This window comes from Mesitornis unicolor, unplaced genomic scaffold (assembly GCF_000695765.1).
Source record: "Mesitornis unicolor isolate BGI_N332 unplaced genomic scaffold, ASM69576v1 scaffold19921, whole genome shotgun sequence".
NCBI classification, from domain to species: Eukaryota; Metazoa; Chordata; class Aves; order Mesitornithiformes; family Mesitornithidae; genus Mesitornis; species Mesitornis unicolor.
In genome coordinates, this window is record NW_010164681.1 from 29,972 (window position 1) to 47,380 (window position 17,409).

The 17,409-nt window shown below is 46.3% G+C and overlaps 1 protein-coding gene across 1 annotated transcript in view; it reads left to right on the forward strand.

Moving 5' to 3' along the window:
• LOC104548390 (syntaxin-binding protein 4-like) overlaps positions 1 to 17,394 on the forward strand; it is a gene marked incomplete at both ends in the record, with an annotated part of 30,355 nt that extends 12,961 nt beyond the window's left edge. Inside the window, 10 exons of the mRNA XM_010194397.1 lie at positions 2,705 to 2,790; positions 3,595 to 3,715; positions 6,319 to 6,460; positions 6,647 to 6,753; positions 8,602 to 8,674; positions 14,050 to 14,146; positions 15,304 to 15,431; positions 15,952 to 16,044; positions 16,796 to 16,984; positions 17,278 to 17,394. Coding sequence (XP_010192699.1) covers positions 2,705 to 2,790; positions 3,595 to 3,715; positions 6,319 to 6,460; positions 6,647 to 6,753; positions 8,602 to 8,674; positions 14,050 to 14,146; positions 15,304 to 15,431; positions 15,952 to 16,044; positions 16,796 to 16,984; positions 17,278 to 17,394 — 1,153 coding nt within the window. The remainder of the gene's footprint in view (positions 1 to 2,704; positions 2,791 to 3,594; positions 3,716 to 6,318; positions 6,461 to 6,646; positions 6,754 to 8,601; positions 8,675 to 14,049; positions 14,147 to 15,303; positions 15,432 to 15,951; positions 16,045 to 16,795; positions 16,985 to 17,277) is intronic.
• Between the last annotated feature and the right edge of the window lie 15 nt (positions 17,395 to 17,409).

The following is a 17,409-nucleotide window of genomic DNA, read 5'->3' on the forward strand; positions in this document are numbered from 1 at the left end:
TGTTCATTAATTGGTAATGTCTGGGCATTGTCTGTCCGCCTGCAAATTCCTTCAAATACAGCACTGAACACAAAATTAATTCTTGGAAGATGAGCACCAGAAAGTTTATGGCTTACTGCTGGGATCACCGTGTGCTTCAAGTTAGCAGCATTGACCAACAAAGCAGGAGCCAGAACAGTCGCCCGTGACATAGCACTTAGTCACATCGTCCCTGCAGCAAAGAGCTGGGCTGGACCCAGACTTGCACAGCAACCCTGGGCTCAGAGTTCATTGTTCAGGTTTCTGAGAAAATAATGATAAATGCTGCTTTCCGGATGAACTTAACAACATGAAATAAACAACAACAAAGAATGCCCAAGTCACATCTGCCCTTGCTTATAACAGAGTTTGACAGCATGGATCGGTGATTGGGTTTGCATTGTTTGACAGGGTTTAAAGAACATAAGAGCTGCAAAACTAGTTGTATTTGCATTGACTAAGAGTTTTTAGCCATTGTTTTAAGTTCATAACCCTTCTGTGCTCTGATGAATGATCATCTGAGGAAAATATAACAATAGATGACCACAGAAACACCCAGCCCAAAACAAAAACCCAGCTGCTGATGGCTTGGTAACCACTAGAAATAATATATTAGCTTCCAGCATGTTGGACCTGCCGTTGCAACAGGTCAAGGAGGGATAAGGCCACCAGTGCATGAGTTACCAGTGAAATGGGAGTGGGAAACACCTACAAAAATACAGATGTTTAGTGAAAAATTGGAAAAATTCTGCTAAGGTAAAATCCATTCAAGACTTAACTCAGGGAACCACAGAACAGCAAAACGCTGTCCTACTGCTATAGGATCTAAGTTGTCCTACCACTTTCTCAGTGCTTTTACATATATTTCAGCGTCTAACGCTACGAAGCTACCTCTTAAAACAGTTTATGGAAGGTGGAGTTTCTGAACAAAGTAGTTGTCTTTTTTTAAAGTCATGGCTTACCTGATAAAGAGAATAATGTCGTAAATTATTGGGATTCACCAAGACATTCCACTAAGTATTGTGTGACACTTAGAGTTAAAATTAGCATGAAATTGTATGAATAAGGTATACATTTGATGGCAATATTAGATAAGGCAGGCACTGATCTTTGAAGTTTTTTAATGAGCTGGCTGTAAATGGGAAGATGTAAATTTCTGAGAGCATTTCCAGCAGGAAACTAAGGAGCTGATGATTCATTCATCATTTAATATTGTTGACTCTAATCTAGCCAATAATATAGAACATCTGTCCCGGTAAAGTATGTAGATGACACAGCGTCTGGTTGTGTGTAAGAGCAACCTCCTCTCTGAGCAAACTTTGCTGTGGCTGGTTTCCTGCAGGTTTATGCCTTGAGCTTGTCTGACTGTCAAGTGTGAGAGCTAGCCACTCATAACCAGGCTTTTCCTGTGGCTATAGCATCAGGAAGGTACCTTCCCATGGGGATTCCCTCATACCTTCAAAGCAGCTATTTAATGTTACTGTGGCCACAGAAACAATCGTTTCAGGGTCTCTCCCCATTGCCTGGCTGCTTATTTAATGACACCTGTAAGAATTTGCATAATTTAGGCAGTTGTTCTATCACCCGATGACTCCTCGCCACCCAGGGAGGGGAATTGGGAAAAGGAAAGGAGACCTGTGGCTTGAAATAGGAACAGATTTAATAAAATGAAAGCCAGTATTAACAACATTATTAATATGAAGCACACAGTTATACTCAGCTGATATAGTGCTTGCATGATCATGCTAAAAGTTTGTGAGCTGCCATTTCTCCCTGCTCTTGGATCCACTGACAAGCATTTCTGATCTTGGTATCTGTAAATTTAGCATGTGCCTACTGGTTCAGCATCTTCAGCCACGAGCTGATGGGACAAGTACAGAAGCCTGTGCTGCCCCAGCACACTTTATGTGTGCAGGTCTTTGTTAAAGTCCTATGTGCCAAGAGTTTATCCTGTGATGTTCATGGAGGATACCACCGTGGATAGATTCAGAGAGTGGGATGCTTCTTTTGCATGTGCTCCAGAAGCCATCTCCCATCTCTACCTCACCAAGAGCTAGCAGGAACTGCTTTCTGGCTAGGAAAGGCGAAGGAAAAAGAAGAGAGAATAATCTATATTTATTCTAGAAATAGTCACAGATAGGCCAAGCTTTTTTGTTACATGTTTGCATAGTTACAGCTTCTTCTGACAGTCTGTTTAATTTGTGTGGTGCATTAGCAAAACTTCTGAGCCATAAGGCTGGGAGTGAAATTCTTCCAGCCAATTCCTGGGAGGGTCCAGGCAGTGGGGTGCAAGGCAAGGGGGCAAGGCAAGGGTCCTGCGTTCACCTGCCCTCTCTCAGGAAGGACAGTCACTGTCACCAGTGCCTGTCTACATGTCTGTTCCCAGCTTCTCTTGCCCATATTCACCCTGAAACACTTTCCAGGGCAGGGAAGAAGCACACCGAAGCTCCAGCCCATCATAGGAAAGCTGCACTGCCATGAGATTGATTATTGATCTTAAGTCTTGCACAGCCTCTTGAAACCATGGGGGTTATACCCTTATGCATGAGAAAGCTCTGTCTGCTCCCTGTTCCTGGAGGGCATCGGCTGTACAGATTTGGTAGTAAGTCACTGCCATCAGAGGTCAAATAATCAGGTGGGGAGTAGTTTTGAGTAGCAGCTGACTATATTGTGTTTCTCTTTCCAGGAGAGAGTTCTCCGAGCTACTGGAAAAGTTCGGCTCCCAGAGCAATACGGGCTCAGCGCGAAGCTCACCAATCCTGCACGGCGGCAGTGAGTAGCTCAGCATGCCTTTGGGGAGGAACCCAAAAGCCTCTCTTCTCTGCTGAGAAAGTTTTCTTTATCCCAGTGTTATTTTGAAGGAGTTTTGATTAGATTTGTGTAGGTGTTTGGGTGGAGGTTTGAAGGAAAAGAAGTTTTGCTTGTCCTTAGTGCAAGCACTTGATGCGTTCCCAGGTGCAGAGCAGCAGGCATGGCCAGTCCTGCCTGCACAAGATGAGCACCAAGTGAGGCAGCAAGCCAGCCTCTCTGGGTGAACTCGGGAGAATTAACTAGGAAGAATTGAGTTGGGGTCATAACTACTTCCCAGACACCCAGACATGGCTTAACTGACATGCTGGGCAGGTAACCCTCGTCTCTGTAGGTGCAGCTTTCTACTATGGAATTCAAAGCATTTCAGCAATCACTTCTTCAGTGATCATTATTTTTCATTTGCAAATGGGAAATGTTTAATGAGATGCAACAAGGTTAACCTAAATGAGGTGCCAGTGCACCAAAACACATGTGCATGAGGAAAGAAGGTGTCTCTCTGGCTTGGGATCCCACCAGAAGGCTGCCAACCCTCCCCCTGTGGCAGAGGTATGTAGGGCTGGCAGACGGGTGACAGTCCCATGCTGGAAATATGTTGAAGAGACTGAATGTTTTCCTTCCATGAGTGATACAGTGATGTCTTTAACTTCCATGTGGTTCTCCCCAAAAAGCTAGGAAAACAGTGGCAGCTCTCAGTGGCAGAGCAGGGGAGGAGGGCGATGCTGGTGTATTTGCATTCCCTGGACTAACTCTGGCTTTACTGTTCAGGTCGATACCTGGAAAGTACATCTTCAGGCTCCTCTTCGCGCTCTCAGAGCCCGCTGCTGCTGAGCCCTGCCAACTCCCACAGCCCCTTAATTGGGAACGCGGCACACCCCTCTCACACACAGTACGTACAGATCGCTTGGGGCCAGCCCCACAAAGCCTGTCCCTTGGTCAGTCATGCAGACAGCACCGAATGTCTTAGTGGTAGATCTAGTAAATAATTCCAGTGCTTGAAGAACCGCTTTGTTCATCCTTATGTCCTCTATATAGTTGTATCACCACAATGGCCAGGAGACCACAGCATCTTCTAGAAGTCCTTGCTGTGGTGGCATCTTGACTGTTCCTGGGAAGCCTGTACCAAAAAGCTGAAAAGCTTCCCTGTTGAGGCAGTCAATATGCCTGCATTATGGTTAACCATGCAACTGCTCCTCTTCTTCTCCTCTGAAACCTGGGGAGAAGCTGTAGCTTACAGCCAGCTGAGAGGACCCTGCATGTCACCTTTATAAACCATGTCATGTTTCTGCAAGGCCAGTGGTGCCTTCAGAAGGTGTTTCAGGAGCTGGTTCTCTATTGCCCTGCTTCTAGCATGTTGACATCATGCAACGAGCACAAGCACAGTGCTTTTGATGCAAACACTCCTGACGCCCTTTGTTTTGGTGTCATGCAGTTGGCCTGCAGACATCCTTTTGTCTCCACAGCATCTCCTGGAGCATGTGTTTTCATGTGGTCATCTGTCCCTTTCATATTTCGCAGGGTCAGAAGTTTGGACAGGCAGAGCTTGTTTTTCAGCAGAGTCTCATCTCCAGCGTTCTCGGGGTTGCCCTTCTCAAGAGGGACAGCTCAAGGGGTGTTAACAGTTGTGGAATTGTGACCATTTGTCCCCAGAGCTTGGGGCTTCCCTTCTTTTGCCAGCATAAACAAGCCAAGTCACTGGTAAAGAGAATCAACCTTCACTGCAGAACCAGTAAATCCTCTTGCTAAATATGGCTCTTTATTAGGGATTTGCAGAGGACAAATATTTGGCACCAGAGGTTTATGCTGCTTGCATGGAGTGAGAGACCCTTACAGAGGAGAGGCCAGCTCATCTACTTGGTTTGAACAAACCAGGCATTCTTGCTCTGCTGTTAACTTGCTCCAGGCTGTGATACAGGCTAGAGGGGACCTGATTTGGTGGACTCCTCGCTCAGTGCTGCCATGTTGTGCCATGTTCTGCTTGTCTCCATGCTGGTGCCAGACCCCAGTGGTTTTCTCCTGGGAATAGCATGAGCAGTTTCACATCACGGACCATTGACTGAAATGGTCTCCTGCACAGATGTAATTTTGGCTGTGGGTCTTTTCATGCACGTGGTTACTATGCCCTCTGCTCATCACAGGTTGTTCCCAGGCTGTGGCCTCTCATCATGGTGTCATCTGAGGTCCTGCCACCCCATTGAGCAACAGGACTCAGATATGATTCATTCTTGCCACAGATAGCATCTGATACTTTGATTTGAGCAGAGGGCTTTAATGCTACATTTCATGACATTGTTTTCCTAAAATATTTCTTAGAACAATGTGTTTTTCCTACAACTAAGATGCACACTGGATGAATGCAATCCCTTTCCCTTGCAAAGCCTGCTGGCACTCCTGGGGGTCCACTGCCGGTCTGGGGGGATGCTGGCAATACACTGCTCTCTCACTGGGGTGTCTGACCACTGAGGATGGCATTGCTGGGGAGTACAGGGCGGTGACATGCTGGTGTCACTGTGAGGCATGGGTTGCACAGCTGTTGTTGAGTCTTAAGTTATCAGGTAACACAATGAGGACCAGAAATTGCAGACCATTTGGTGAGTGGTTCATATGGAAATAAACTGAAAAGGAGAAAAGCCAGCTGCACCCAGCCCATGAGGAGGAAAAGGCTTGCTGACCCTTAGATCCCACACAACCCTTCCCCAAAACCTCCTTGTTGCAATGCTGCCCACCAGTCTATGGGTGTTCATTGAAATCTCTGTTCCACAAATACTGTGATTGCTAAACCTCCCTCCTGGCACAGAGCTGCCTGCTGTGGCCTGGTCTTGGTGGCCCCTTGGGTTGTGCCTAGCAGGCAGCTCTTTGAAGGTAGGGTCCAGCCTTGTTACCGCTTCATTTGTAGTACGCCCTTGACTGGGTGAGTCACCTGTACCACTGCCACAGAAGTAAGTCACAGTGTGGTGGGTATTGCTATGAAGGTGTTTAATGGCTCATTTCTTAGGGGATCTTGCAAGATTTGGAATCCAAGCCTTGGTTAAGACACAGTCAGCTGTGCATCCTCAGCTTCACTTTGATGTTTGCTAAGAGCTGTTTAATAGTTAGCCAATCTGTAAATTGCTGTCTGGTGATTTCGCTGGATCCAAACAATAACCAAATTGATCCTTTGTTGTGCTTTTGGCTATAAAAACCAAGAGTGCCAAATATATTCTAGTTAAACCTTTAGTTTCTTCTCTCTTTATTTTCTCAAATGAGTATTCCCCAGCATTTGGGATTATGCAAGCCAGTCATCTTCATAATGCTGAATGATGTCTGCTCTGAAATGGGAGTCTTCACTTCCTCTTTCCAAGGTTGGGGTGGAAGAAAAGATGCAGAGGCAGAAAAGGTTGGGAGAAGTTAGAAGGATCATGCATGGAAAGAAAACCAAGCAGATTTTGTTCAGCAACATGGGAAAACAAACCAGATCACCTTGAGTCACCTGCTAACATCTCTCCCTTGCAGCTACTCCATTGAATCAGGAATCCAGAGCATTTCTATAGCAAAATCCTCCGGCTTAGGGCTGACAATCAGTGGTGGATCTAACAGGCCTGATGGCCCCATGATATATATTCAAGAGCTTATGCCAGATGGTGACTGTTACAAGGTAAGTCAGCATGGAGACCCTCTGCAATGGGGACCTCTCTACCCTCTGCACCTGTTCTGAAGCAGCTTTTCTAAGAACAGATGAATAATGCATTGCACGGACTAATGATGATTTGTGCTGCAGGAGAAGGCTTTGGGCAGAGAGACATTTCTTCCCGATGCTGTGACTTTCTCCCTCTTTGTTTAGGATGGTAGGCTACGACCTGGTGACCAACTAATTGCTATCAATAAAGATTCTTTGGTGGGCAGCACACATGAAGAGGCCAGAAAAATAATTGCAAAAGCCAAATTGAGGTAATTATAATTACATGAGTTTGTCCCAGAGAAAGAACTACAGGCATGAAATTTCTGCAAATTTAACTTGTGCTTTTTTTGCTAATTAAGTGTTCTGTATTTGTTGTTTGTTTAAGACACGAGGGAAACACAGAAGTGGCCTTTATTCCTGGAAGGGGACGGTTACATCCTGGACTGTCGGTTCATAACAACATCTCGTCACCACCTCCAAAGGCTGTGGGAAACGGCCTCAGTTCCTGCAGACTGAAGGTCCATGTGAGGTCCCCAGAGGTAAGTTGAAGTTCATATCTACAATCACAGACATCAGTCCTGTGATCTTTCTTTGATCAGAAAACTCTTCTTTAGGGGCTCCATGACAGCCCTTCTGGCAGTGGAAAGTCTGTAATGCTGATTTATGTAGCCCTGTTTTACAGCCAGGTATTTTAAATCTGGAGTATTGTTTCTTCTGTCTTGGATTTGAGACAGTGAAGGATCTGTGGAGGTAATGAGTTTCATCTCCAGGGCCTGCATTCAGATCTATTTCAGAAGTCTCAGGTGTAAGAAAATCCCTTCTGTGGATAGCAACCTGCATCTCATTCAGTACCAGTCACAGGGCTGGAAGGGATCTCAGGAGTCAGTTTGATGTAGTCTCCTACCCAAAGGCAGGAACAACTCTTTGTTCTTAAAGACCTCTGATGAAGATGAACCCACAGCATTCCCAAGCAGCCCGTTTCTGTTCTTCACTGGCCTAGTGATAAGCCAGGCTCATTCTTCCTATGAAGCCTAGCTCCATGTTGTCTTTGCAGAAACAAGCGCTTGAGCTGTGGGTGGTGAGACAGTGTTTAACCACACAACCCTCATGACAATTTAGGTCTGTGGATGGATTCTGTGCATTTGTCACTCCTCTCCTGGACTGTTGCAATGCCTGGAGTATCTTCTGCCCTCTTCCACATAAACTTCCTTTAGAAAAGGCTGGCTGGAGGTTTCTTTCATACAGGCATCATTCACAAAAGATTTTTCTTTCCAGTTCCTGTAGAGACACAGACTTGCAAGACTGCCCTATATATGTTGCCTTTGGGTGTACCAGGCTGTAGACAAGCTTATGAAGCCAGACATATAGCTGCATAGTATAGCTTGATCCTTTGTCATGCAGCAGAAAGTGTGCTTGTGCAGTGTTGTGCACCTGTATGAAATTACATAGCTGTCTGGAGTTAAACTGCTCTTTTCTTCAGTTTGCTGCTAAAAGATGAAACTTGAGGTCTGGGCTTTCATGCTAGGAAAAGTGTGCTCAGGTGCCTGTGCTACCTGTCCATATGGCCTCAGTAGCAGTCCTGTACCCCTCTCTGCATGCCTGCTGTGGAAGCACTATCTTGGTGGTGTTCAGCATATCAACAATGTGACTGTATTTTTCCCTCGTGCTTTCGGTCATGACCTGACACTTAAGAAAGGGTGGGCAATGGTCTCAGCTTCCTGTCACGCTCACTGTGATGTTTTGGGAAAAAAACACAACTGGCTGCAGTCAGACTCAGGACCTCACTGGTGGGTTGAATGCAGAGCTTTAGGGAGAACCTCTATGAAGAAAGCACACAAGGTCAAATTCATCCTCAGCTCTCAATTACAGTAACGACAAACTAATTTTTCTGTGTTTGACCAGAGATTTTGAGATGGCTTAGGAACGTGCCTGTGCCAAGTGCTGCCACAGAAACCCTCAGAGTCTCTTTTGGCCCATCTGCACAGTAGATGTACATGGTGCCTTTGCTCTTTATGGACCAGATGGGTTGCTCTCTCTTGAACTCCTCTGTCTTCTGCTCTTTACACCAACAGATTCTGCTTAGCGACTGTCTGTGCTGTTTTGTCTTCTTTTTCTAGAATAGGCGTGAAAATAATTTTCCTGTGCCTTCTTTGTCACCGGACATTTGCCCACCAGAGCTTACTGTCTCAGGTAAGAGTCCTGCTATAGTTTTTTTTGTGTGGGTGGGTGACAAACACAACGTTGGCTCCTCAGAGCTGAGAATGATGAAATTAATTTTGACCAATGCTTTTCCTGCTGTAGTGGAATCTAATGGGGTGATGATGAGACTCAGCCCACAAGGACAGAGGGAAGGTAGCAGCTTGACTTGTTCAATGGGGAGTAAATTATGTCCATGTTTGTCCATAGTAGCAAAATTCTTTACTAAGGCATTTAGAGGACTGAGGTATTCATAGGCAACATCTTCTTCCATTCTCAGCCTGTGTTTCGTTTGCAGCAGTGTCTTTGCCCACATGCAAAGACCATGTCAGACTTATATCCAGCAGGTCCCATTGCAGGCAACATTCCCTTCTGATGGCAACAGGTGGTCCTTGGAGACACAGTACAAAAAAAGTCAATTAATGACAGTTGTAATGTACACTGCAACCCTGGGCATTATACAGGCATTAAGGATGCCCTCAGTTGGTCAAATTGGGAAACTGCTTATAGATGTGATTAAGTCACATTTCGCTCTACATCCAAGCTTCACTTCTTGCTTGCTTTTCCATGCATGTGTTTTCTCTCTATGCCCTGAGTCCCATACTGAGCTCTTAACTTTAGGGAGAGAGAACAACTGTTCATCCTAGAGAATAGCAGCAATGGTAGGTGAACTCAAATCACCCTTCAGCTTCACAGGTCCCTCAGGAATTTCAGGAAATCTTAATAACGTCCATGATCCCATCTCTAGGGAGATTATTTCCAGCAAGATACCTCATATCTCTATGATATGGAAGTTACTCCTGCCCCAAAGAAAAGCTGGACTTTCCTGAGCAAGTCCCTAGCAAGTGCAGCCCATCATTCTTGCAGCCGCAAATCCAATGGCTTTTCCTTTCCTGTGTGCTGCTGAGGCATTGGCCCCACTTGGAAAAAACAACACAGCACAAAGGTGTCTGTCTGGAAGGCTAACAGTGAGCACTGCAAGGTAAACTGTGTTTAGTTTATACCTGGGTTTAGTGAGAGAGACAGGGAGCAGATGGTACTGGGTTAGCTGTGTGTCAGCCTCTGCTCCCAGGGATGCCTGTTTCACCTTGGGCAAGGCCAGCAGCTTCAGCCATTGCTTTCCATGCTCTGCACTGTAGAGACCCTGGGACTGCACTTGGTCTGTCCTCTATGCCCCGAACATCCTGCAGTCTTGATTTCAGGTAGGCTTTTAGAAGGCCACCACCAACAGGCAGTGCTCCCGGTGATGGGGAGCAAAGCCCTGGGTCATGTAGGCAATCCAGCAAATAGCAATGACCTCATCACTTCCTGACTTAGCCAGGGGATTTTATTACACATGGGTTTTTAATGTGAAATGCTGAGGAGGCATGTGTTGTCAGTGTTGTCATCCATGAAAACAGATAACTGGCTTTGAAAGAGCAGAGGCCAGGCTTGGAGCCTGGGCCAGCCACTGCATCTCTGTGGGTGCCTGATGGATGCCCTGGATATCTCCATGTCCAGAACTAACAGCAAAGCCACGTGGAGCTAATCCTGATTAGCCATGCATCGAAGGGTAACAGCTCTGCCCTTGAACTTAGAGAGTAAAGAGTTGGTGGCCGATCCAGCAAACCCATTTATTACCTCTTGCTGCTTCCCAGCTGCTGGCATTAGCTGAGCAGATGAAATACCTGGATTAGGAGGATTACACCTGTGCAGCACCTCTGCTGCTTCTCACTGCCTTCTTCTTGCACCTGGTCTCTGCCTCGAAAGTTGAGGAGGATGCTGTGAGAAGTGCTGGAGAGGTTCAGGAGAAGCGGTCCATATGGAGCTTCCTATGATGTTAATCAGATTCCAGGCAGCTAAAAAGCAATTTATCCCTGGGCAAATCCTGTGCCACTGGCACGAGAAGGCATTTTGTCACCAACCTGGGCTGATGGCTTAAGGGTGAGCAGAGCCAGGCAGCAGCAGGGCTGCGGGCACAAGAGTCCTGCATCTTCCTGGAGTCTGGCAGGAAAGCTCCTGAGCAGGTAATGCCTTCTGCAGCCCTTTCCCCAGGGAATGTCACTGTCACAGACAAGGGTTAGTTGAAATGGAAAAAGTGGGATTCCCTTGAGGGATGGAGGAGCACAAGTGACGGGGCTCAGCAGCAGGGCTTGAACTCTGTACTGGTTCAGCTCTGAAGACAGCACTGGTACCAAAGAGCCAGTTGACAACAGCTGGTTCTGCTCATCTCATGGCAGCTTTTCACCAGCAAAGCAGCTGCTGTTTCTGCCTCTTCCTTCCTCTGTGTCTGCCTCACAATGCATGTGGCTCCTTTTACCCAAAAAACTTGCCTGCCGAACTAGGGGGAAAGATTTCAAGGCTTTTTGCAGTCTTGGGGAGGGAAAAGTCTTGCACCGGTGATTTTGCACACCACTTCAATTCATTGATTCTTTTTTCCATGGGCACTGTGAAAGCCAAGGCTATATTTTATAAAGTGTTTGGTTTCAGTTTTGCATAATCAATTAGAGAAGATAAGAGCCAGGCAGTTTTTATTTTTTATTTTTTCCGCAGATCACCATAACTACAGACCCCAAGACCCCACCAAAAATGTGACTGGAAATTTCCATAGTGCTATTTTTGCAGTCCTAGGTCCCTGGATGAAACATCCCATTTTAAACCATGCAGAAGCCCAGTTTCAGTAAGGGTTTTCCCCAGTACCCAATCTTTTCAATAGTGGTCTCATTCAGCCTTCCAGGACCAGATTTAGTAAATCCTGGTCTTTGGTTTTTGTTCTGCACACATTATATTTCATGCAGCAAGAGTTCTGAATTTTGCTTTGCATGCCCCTCTTTCCTCTACCCAAGTGCTCTTCCATTAACATTTATTTTTGTCTTTTCAGCACCTGCTTTGGCATCTAATCATAAAGCAGCTTCTGGCACCAAACCAAAAGTAGCACTGGATCCCCATATTCGGCTCAAGGATGGGAAACTGGAACTGGTAAGTGGAATGGATCCCTTTTCCAAAAGCAAAGTCTCCTCTCCATCCTCTCTCAGGGTGTGATACGCAGAAAATAGTCTGCTGGCATGATACTGCCTTGCTTCCAGCTGCCACATTATTGGCAAACAGAATAAGCTTATGTGAGTGGTCTCCCTGTATTGCTTTTCTGTGAAAGGACTGATCAAGGCCTTTCAGCTTTGATTCTTGCACCAATGTTGCACACGAGGACCAGGCCAGGTACTAGCACAGGTGTCACTAAGTTGCTTGTTTTTGGAGGTATTAAAAAAGTGCAAGCCTGAATAGAAATAGTCTAAGAGAACCAGCCTGCCTGCTTGCACAGAATAAACCTGTAGCACTTGATCAGTACTCTAATCTACATGTACACCATCCTCTGCCAACCAGCCTGCTCCAGCCTAATTCACTGTCACCTCTCCAGGATACTGACTGGGCTCTGTTGTCAATAGCGACAGCACCAACGGTGTGGACTGTGGAGCCAGCTGCAGTGCTCAAAACATTGCTTTCCTCACTAGCATCGCACTGCTCATATATTACAATTAATTAATCTGATTTTTGATATAGAGATGTAAATCAGCCACTAAACCAAGAGTCTGGGGAAAAAGAAAAAGGTCTCAACTCTTCAGTCAAGTTTGCTGGAGGTCAAGTCCAGCCTCTGAAGGTAAAAAGGGAGAAGAGAGCATAGTGAAACATCCTGATCATGTCCAAAGGAGCATTTAAACACATCTTGGCTCATCCTGGCTATTTCTCAATGCTCTAGGGATCTCCAGAAGTCTTTTCCTAGCAGCTGCATCTCCCACAGATGTAATGCATTTGAGTCAGGGCTGTAGGTGCAGGCAGGTGTCCTCCAAACTTCCCGGTGCTGCTGTCGCTGCTGGGGTGACCTCGGGCAGCCTGGTGTGGGCGAGGGAAGGCTGACAGATGAGAGATCTCACCAAGGATCCAGCCAGAACTGCTGCTGCTTTCATCTTTTTATGGAAAATATATTCCACAGCCACCATCAAAGGGCAGGGAATTAAGCTGCCTATTTGCTCACTGAAACCCTGTTGAAGGGTAGAGTGCCTTTGGGGGGCTGTGCCCCTGGTCTGGTTTTGGGGTGCACGTCCCCCTCTGGCTACTGCTTGATTTTGGTGGGGAGCATGGGAACGCAGGCTCTTCTGCAAGGCTAGGGGAGTCCAAGGAGAACCCGATGCAGCGAGCACCTGCTGCCACCCGACGGCAGACGCAGCACTGGCCTTGGCTGCTCTCGCTTTCCGGAAGGGCAGCACAGGAACTTCTCTTCTAAACTAGCATAATTCTCCTCAAGCGAGATTTAGGCTTGTGGGTTTTTTCGCAGCGCCCTCTGCTCGTCATGGGTATAAAAGCAGCTCCTCTTTGGAAGAAGGAGTGGGGATGCTTGGCTTCTCCTTTTAAAAGCCGATGTTATGAGCGGGTGGCTGCAGCAGCTCCAGGCTCCGGACACACGCACCGACCGGCACAACCTGAGATGCTTTTGGGGTCGCCCACGCCAGGTGACAACATCAGCATCCCAAAACCTGGGAGCCTTCAGTGACGCCTTGCACAGGGATGGTGGGCAGAGGAGCAGGAGGGTGGGACTCAAATGAGCCTTGCAGGAGGCACATGAGAGCAGGTGGGTCCCACGGACTTGCTGGTGGTGGAAACATGAGCAAGGATTCATCTGCAGCCCCTTTCCAGAGGTCCATGTCAGAGGTGCTGTACATGCGTGAGCAGGAGCCGTGAGTGCAGCCTGGGACAGGCGAACATTAAACTCTGGCTCTTTCCCAAAGTCTGCTGAGGCTGGCTTTGTCTTTTAAAAGCTTTTACTTGCTGCTGCCAGCAGTGAAGTGGGGTTTGCAGAGGTTTATCTGCTTCTGTGTCATGCCCTGGGGTTGAACTGATAAATGTCAGTAGAAGACAGTGCATCAGGTGTAATGAGAGAGCAAAAGGTGCAGTGGAGAAGCAAAATGTTTGAATGTCTCCTGTTGCCACGGGAAAGACTCTGTGAATAGCTTTTATCTTCTTGGTCCCAAACACAATTCCTGGGCAATAAGAGACAGAGAAGAGAGGCTGAGCTCTCGGCAGCTAAGTCTTGCTACAGCTCCACCAGCTTTTGATAAAGGTCCTGACAGTTTGTCATAGCTGCAAATCTGCTTGCAGTCTGTATAAAATGTTCTCAGAGGGATGTGAACATGTCCCTGTCTTCAGGAGCAGACATTTCTGTACACATGTAAGAAAGGAGAGACTGGAAATCCGGCCCAAGCCTGCTCCTGTGGGAGGTGCTGCCTGGAGAGTCACTTGCAGGATAAAACCCAGCACCAAGTGTTTTCCCAGCACCTACTTCAAAGAGTTGCTTTTCCAGTATTTTTCTTTTTAAAGGCTCATTGTTTCTGCTCAAGGTTCTGCAGTATCTTGGTCTGGATGTGACCGAGGAGAAGAAGAGGCAGTTACGGCAAAGCTTGACCACAGACTCACAGGGGACGGTGGCATATGGAGGTGAGTGGGCAGCTCTGCACAGGGCGGGCTTTTTCATTTTTGTGTAGCTTTGCTTGGAGCTGAGAAAGGAGAGAGGCATCTGCTGAAAGGTGGCAGGTAAGACACCTCCCTGGTCATTGACATAGCCTTAAAATGGTTAAGAAAATTCACAAATACAAAAGAAGGCATTTGATAGAACCATATGTAAAATCAGAGTAAAAGAAACTCAGTGCAAGGGCTCATTTTTCTTAAAACCCCAGCTTTCCTAGCAAGAGCTGGCCAGAGGACATGCAGAAATTAAAAGCCACCTCTGCTTTCTGTGACCTGCCATAGCATACTGGGCTAACAGTGTCTGGTCCCCAGAATGATTTTTTGCAAAAATTCAAAGTCACCAACAATGTCCCCACCAGACAGAATAGGCTTGCAAAGCACAGCACCTCTGGGATGGCTGTTTTTGTGCAAAGCGAGTGATGGGATACAGAACCATGCACTTCTCTTAAGAGTCACTGGCTTCGTAGTTTGTGGCAATTGAAATAAGGACAATTAAGGGTATTTGGCAAACATGCTGGCAGTAAAGATGCTGCTCTGGCAAAAAGCCTCCAGCTCCTGTTGCAGCCCAGTGGCTGAGGACTGGAGGGGCTGAGATCCTGGTGCTGCCACCCCTGAGTTGTGTCGGCTCCCATCTGTCCCATGCAACCCCTCACACTGTGCTTTCCTCCACGTCTGAAAGCAAAATTAATCCAGATTTTCAGCCTTGCCAGTTTGACACCTTTTCTAAGTGCTGAAGCCATTGAGTTGATTTTTGTTTAAATCGGCAGCATGAGAATTGCCAGCAGGCTTTTGACGGAGAAATGGCATTTTGGCTTAAAATTTTAGAAGTCTGAGAACCACAATTGTGAAAACTCCGCTGTGAAAATATCTGGGGTTTTTTTTGTTTTTAAAAGTTTAATTTTTTTCAATTCAATAAGAAACAAGAGTCTGGTAAAGATTGTCAACAACTTACTTAAGCTTGATGGAGTTGCCAAAGATCTTGTGAGTGTTAGAGAAGACTTCGGCATCTCTAAACCTGCTCTGCTTAGCAGTCAGTGAATGTCCCCAAAATCAGTGGCATTTTCTCTCATTTCTAACACACAGCTCTTTCTTCTTTTAGCCTGGTAAAAGCTGATTCTTTCTTGCAGATCTTCTCCAAGCACTCAGGGATCTGATGCAGGAGGAGCTGGATGAGGCTGGCCTGGATTCCAGCTCCATGCTCTTCACGCAGCACGAAGTGGCCAGTTTGCTGGATACATCGGCTTTTCACTCTCAGGTCAGTCAGTCCAACGCTCTCCTACATTGAATCTGTGAATCTTCTTCATGAATTCCATGACATTCTGAGATGGGAAAAGCTAAACTACCATATTATCATTGTTCTAAAGACAAGGCATTAATCGTTTAGATTACAGGAAATTTTACAAAAGATCTCAAACTTCTAATTTTCGGTAAGGAAATAACATTATCTATGGAATAGGATGATATGAAGGAAGTAGCCTGGCAGTGATGCAGAAGGAAAATTATCCATAATTAATCAGTTCCAACTAATTTCACCTGGTTCACAAAATGACAATTCCCTGATCAGTGTGAAATCCTGTGGGATGAAAAAAAACAACCCTGCAGTTGAATTATTTAATGCACCTTTTGATCTGTTGCATAAAAATGCTGACTTGTTTTCAAAGTAGTTTTGATTAATCATTTTTCTGGGTATAGAAAACAGTATGTCTGCCATATAGCCCCATGATTTTGGTCAAGTATAAGTGGTGTGTGATGCTGTCTGTCCCTCTGCCTTGCAGACCTTCGACTCTCTCAGCTGTAATGGCAATGAGGAGCTGGAGCAGCTGCAACTGGAGATGATGGATCTACGGCAAGAAGTCCGAAGACTAAAGGTGGAGACTCTCTGAGCAGATTTCTTGGCTGATGCCTTCTGCTGTAGCTCGCTGTAGTCATACACGAGGGCAATGGTGTATCCTGTCCCTCTTAAGAAGTCAGCAGCTTGCAGTCTGCGTGTTCCTCATTAGAAAGGAGTTGCTCACCCTTGGCTCTCCTTAATTGCCTCTTTCTTGTTCTCAACCTCAAATGAAAACTTACTTGTACTGAAAGCATGCAGTCCCTTTCTAGCAGTGAGTGAATACATTTAAAAAGACAAAGAAGTGTATCACAAATAATTCAAGTCCATGAATAACAGAAGCACTGCCTGTCCACCCATCCTGACCTGGCTGCTGATTGCCAGCATGGCTGTTAGCACTATGGTGGTGTCCAGGTGGATTTCTGCTAGCATGTGGGTCAAAGCCCAAAAAACTCTGTGGTGGGGGAGAGTGCACCAACAGCCTTTGTAAAACATCATTGTAGTGGGTAGGGGCTACAAGACTAGGGCACCTTCTAAAGAATGTCCTATCACTTGTTGCTTCTAATCCAGTGAAAATATTTTCCCTAGTCTCTCCTGAAAGAGGTAGAGAACAGCAAGAAGTCAATGGAAGATGAGCTTCAGAGACTGAATCAGGTTAGTGAAGAGATGATCTTTAAAGTCTCTTCCAACCAGTCTATGTTTCTATAACTGCTGGAGGTCTTGGGGCAGTTTTGGTGTTTGGTGGCTGAGGGGGATGTGGTGCATTGACCAGAACTTCTCGCTACTTCCAGAAAGCCCTGGGCTTCCTCTCCGAGAACCGGACACTGCACAGCAAGCTGCAGATGGCAGAGGTCGTGCAGAGACAGGCTCACAGCGCGGAGCAGGACTACGAGGAAGTGATCCACTTGCTGGAAGCTGAAATTGCAGAACTGAAGATGCAGTTGGCGGGGAAAAAAGCAAAACACGTCTCTGAAATAGAGGTAATGCATCCCCTCAGCCTGGGAAAAAACTCGCAGCCCTCCTAACCCTTCTTCTGCAGCTTCCCCTTCTTCTATTTATAAAGGAGAAAGCAAAAGTAGCACATACATCATTTGTATGTGCTGGCCACATGGCTAGCATAGTCTCTGGGTCTGTTATAAACTGTATAATTTTCACCGTCTGTTCCAAAAGGACCATGATTTTTTATTTGTAGCAAATGTCATAAATTGGTGCTTCCAAAAGCCAAGGCTGGAACACCATTATCACCTTTCTCTTTTCCTCTGGCCCATCTCAGGAGGACATCCTGGAACTGAAAAGGCAGCTGTCCCTGGCTGACGGCCAGTTACGGAAATCAGAAGTCTCACGGAAGCGCCTGGAGATCTGCAATAGGAAACTGCTCCTGTTTGTGCAGGTGAAGTGCTGAACC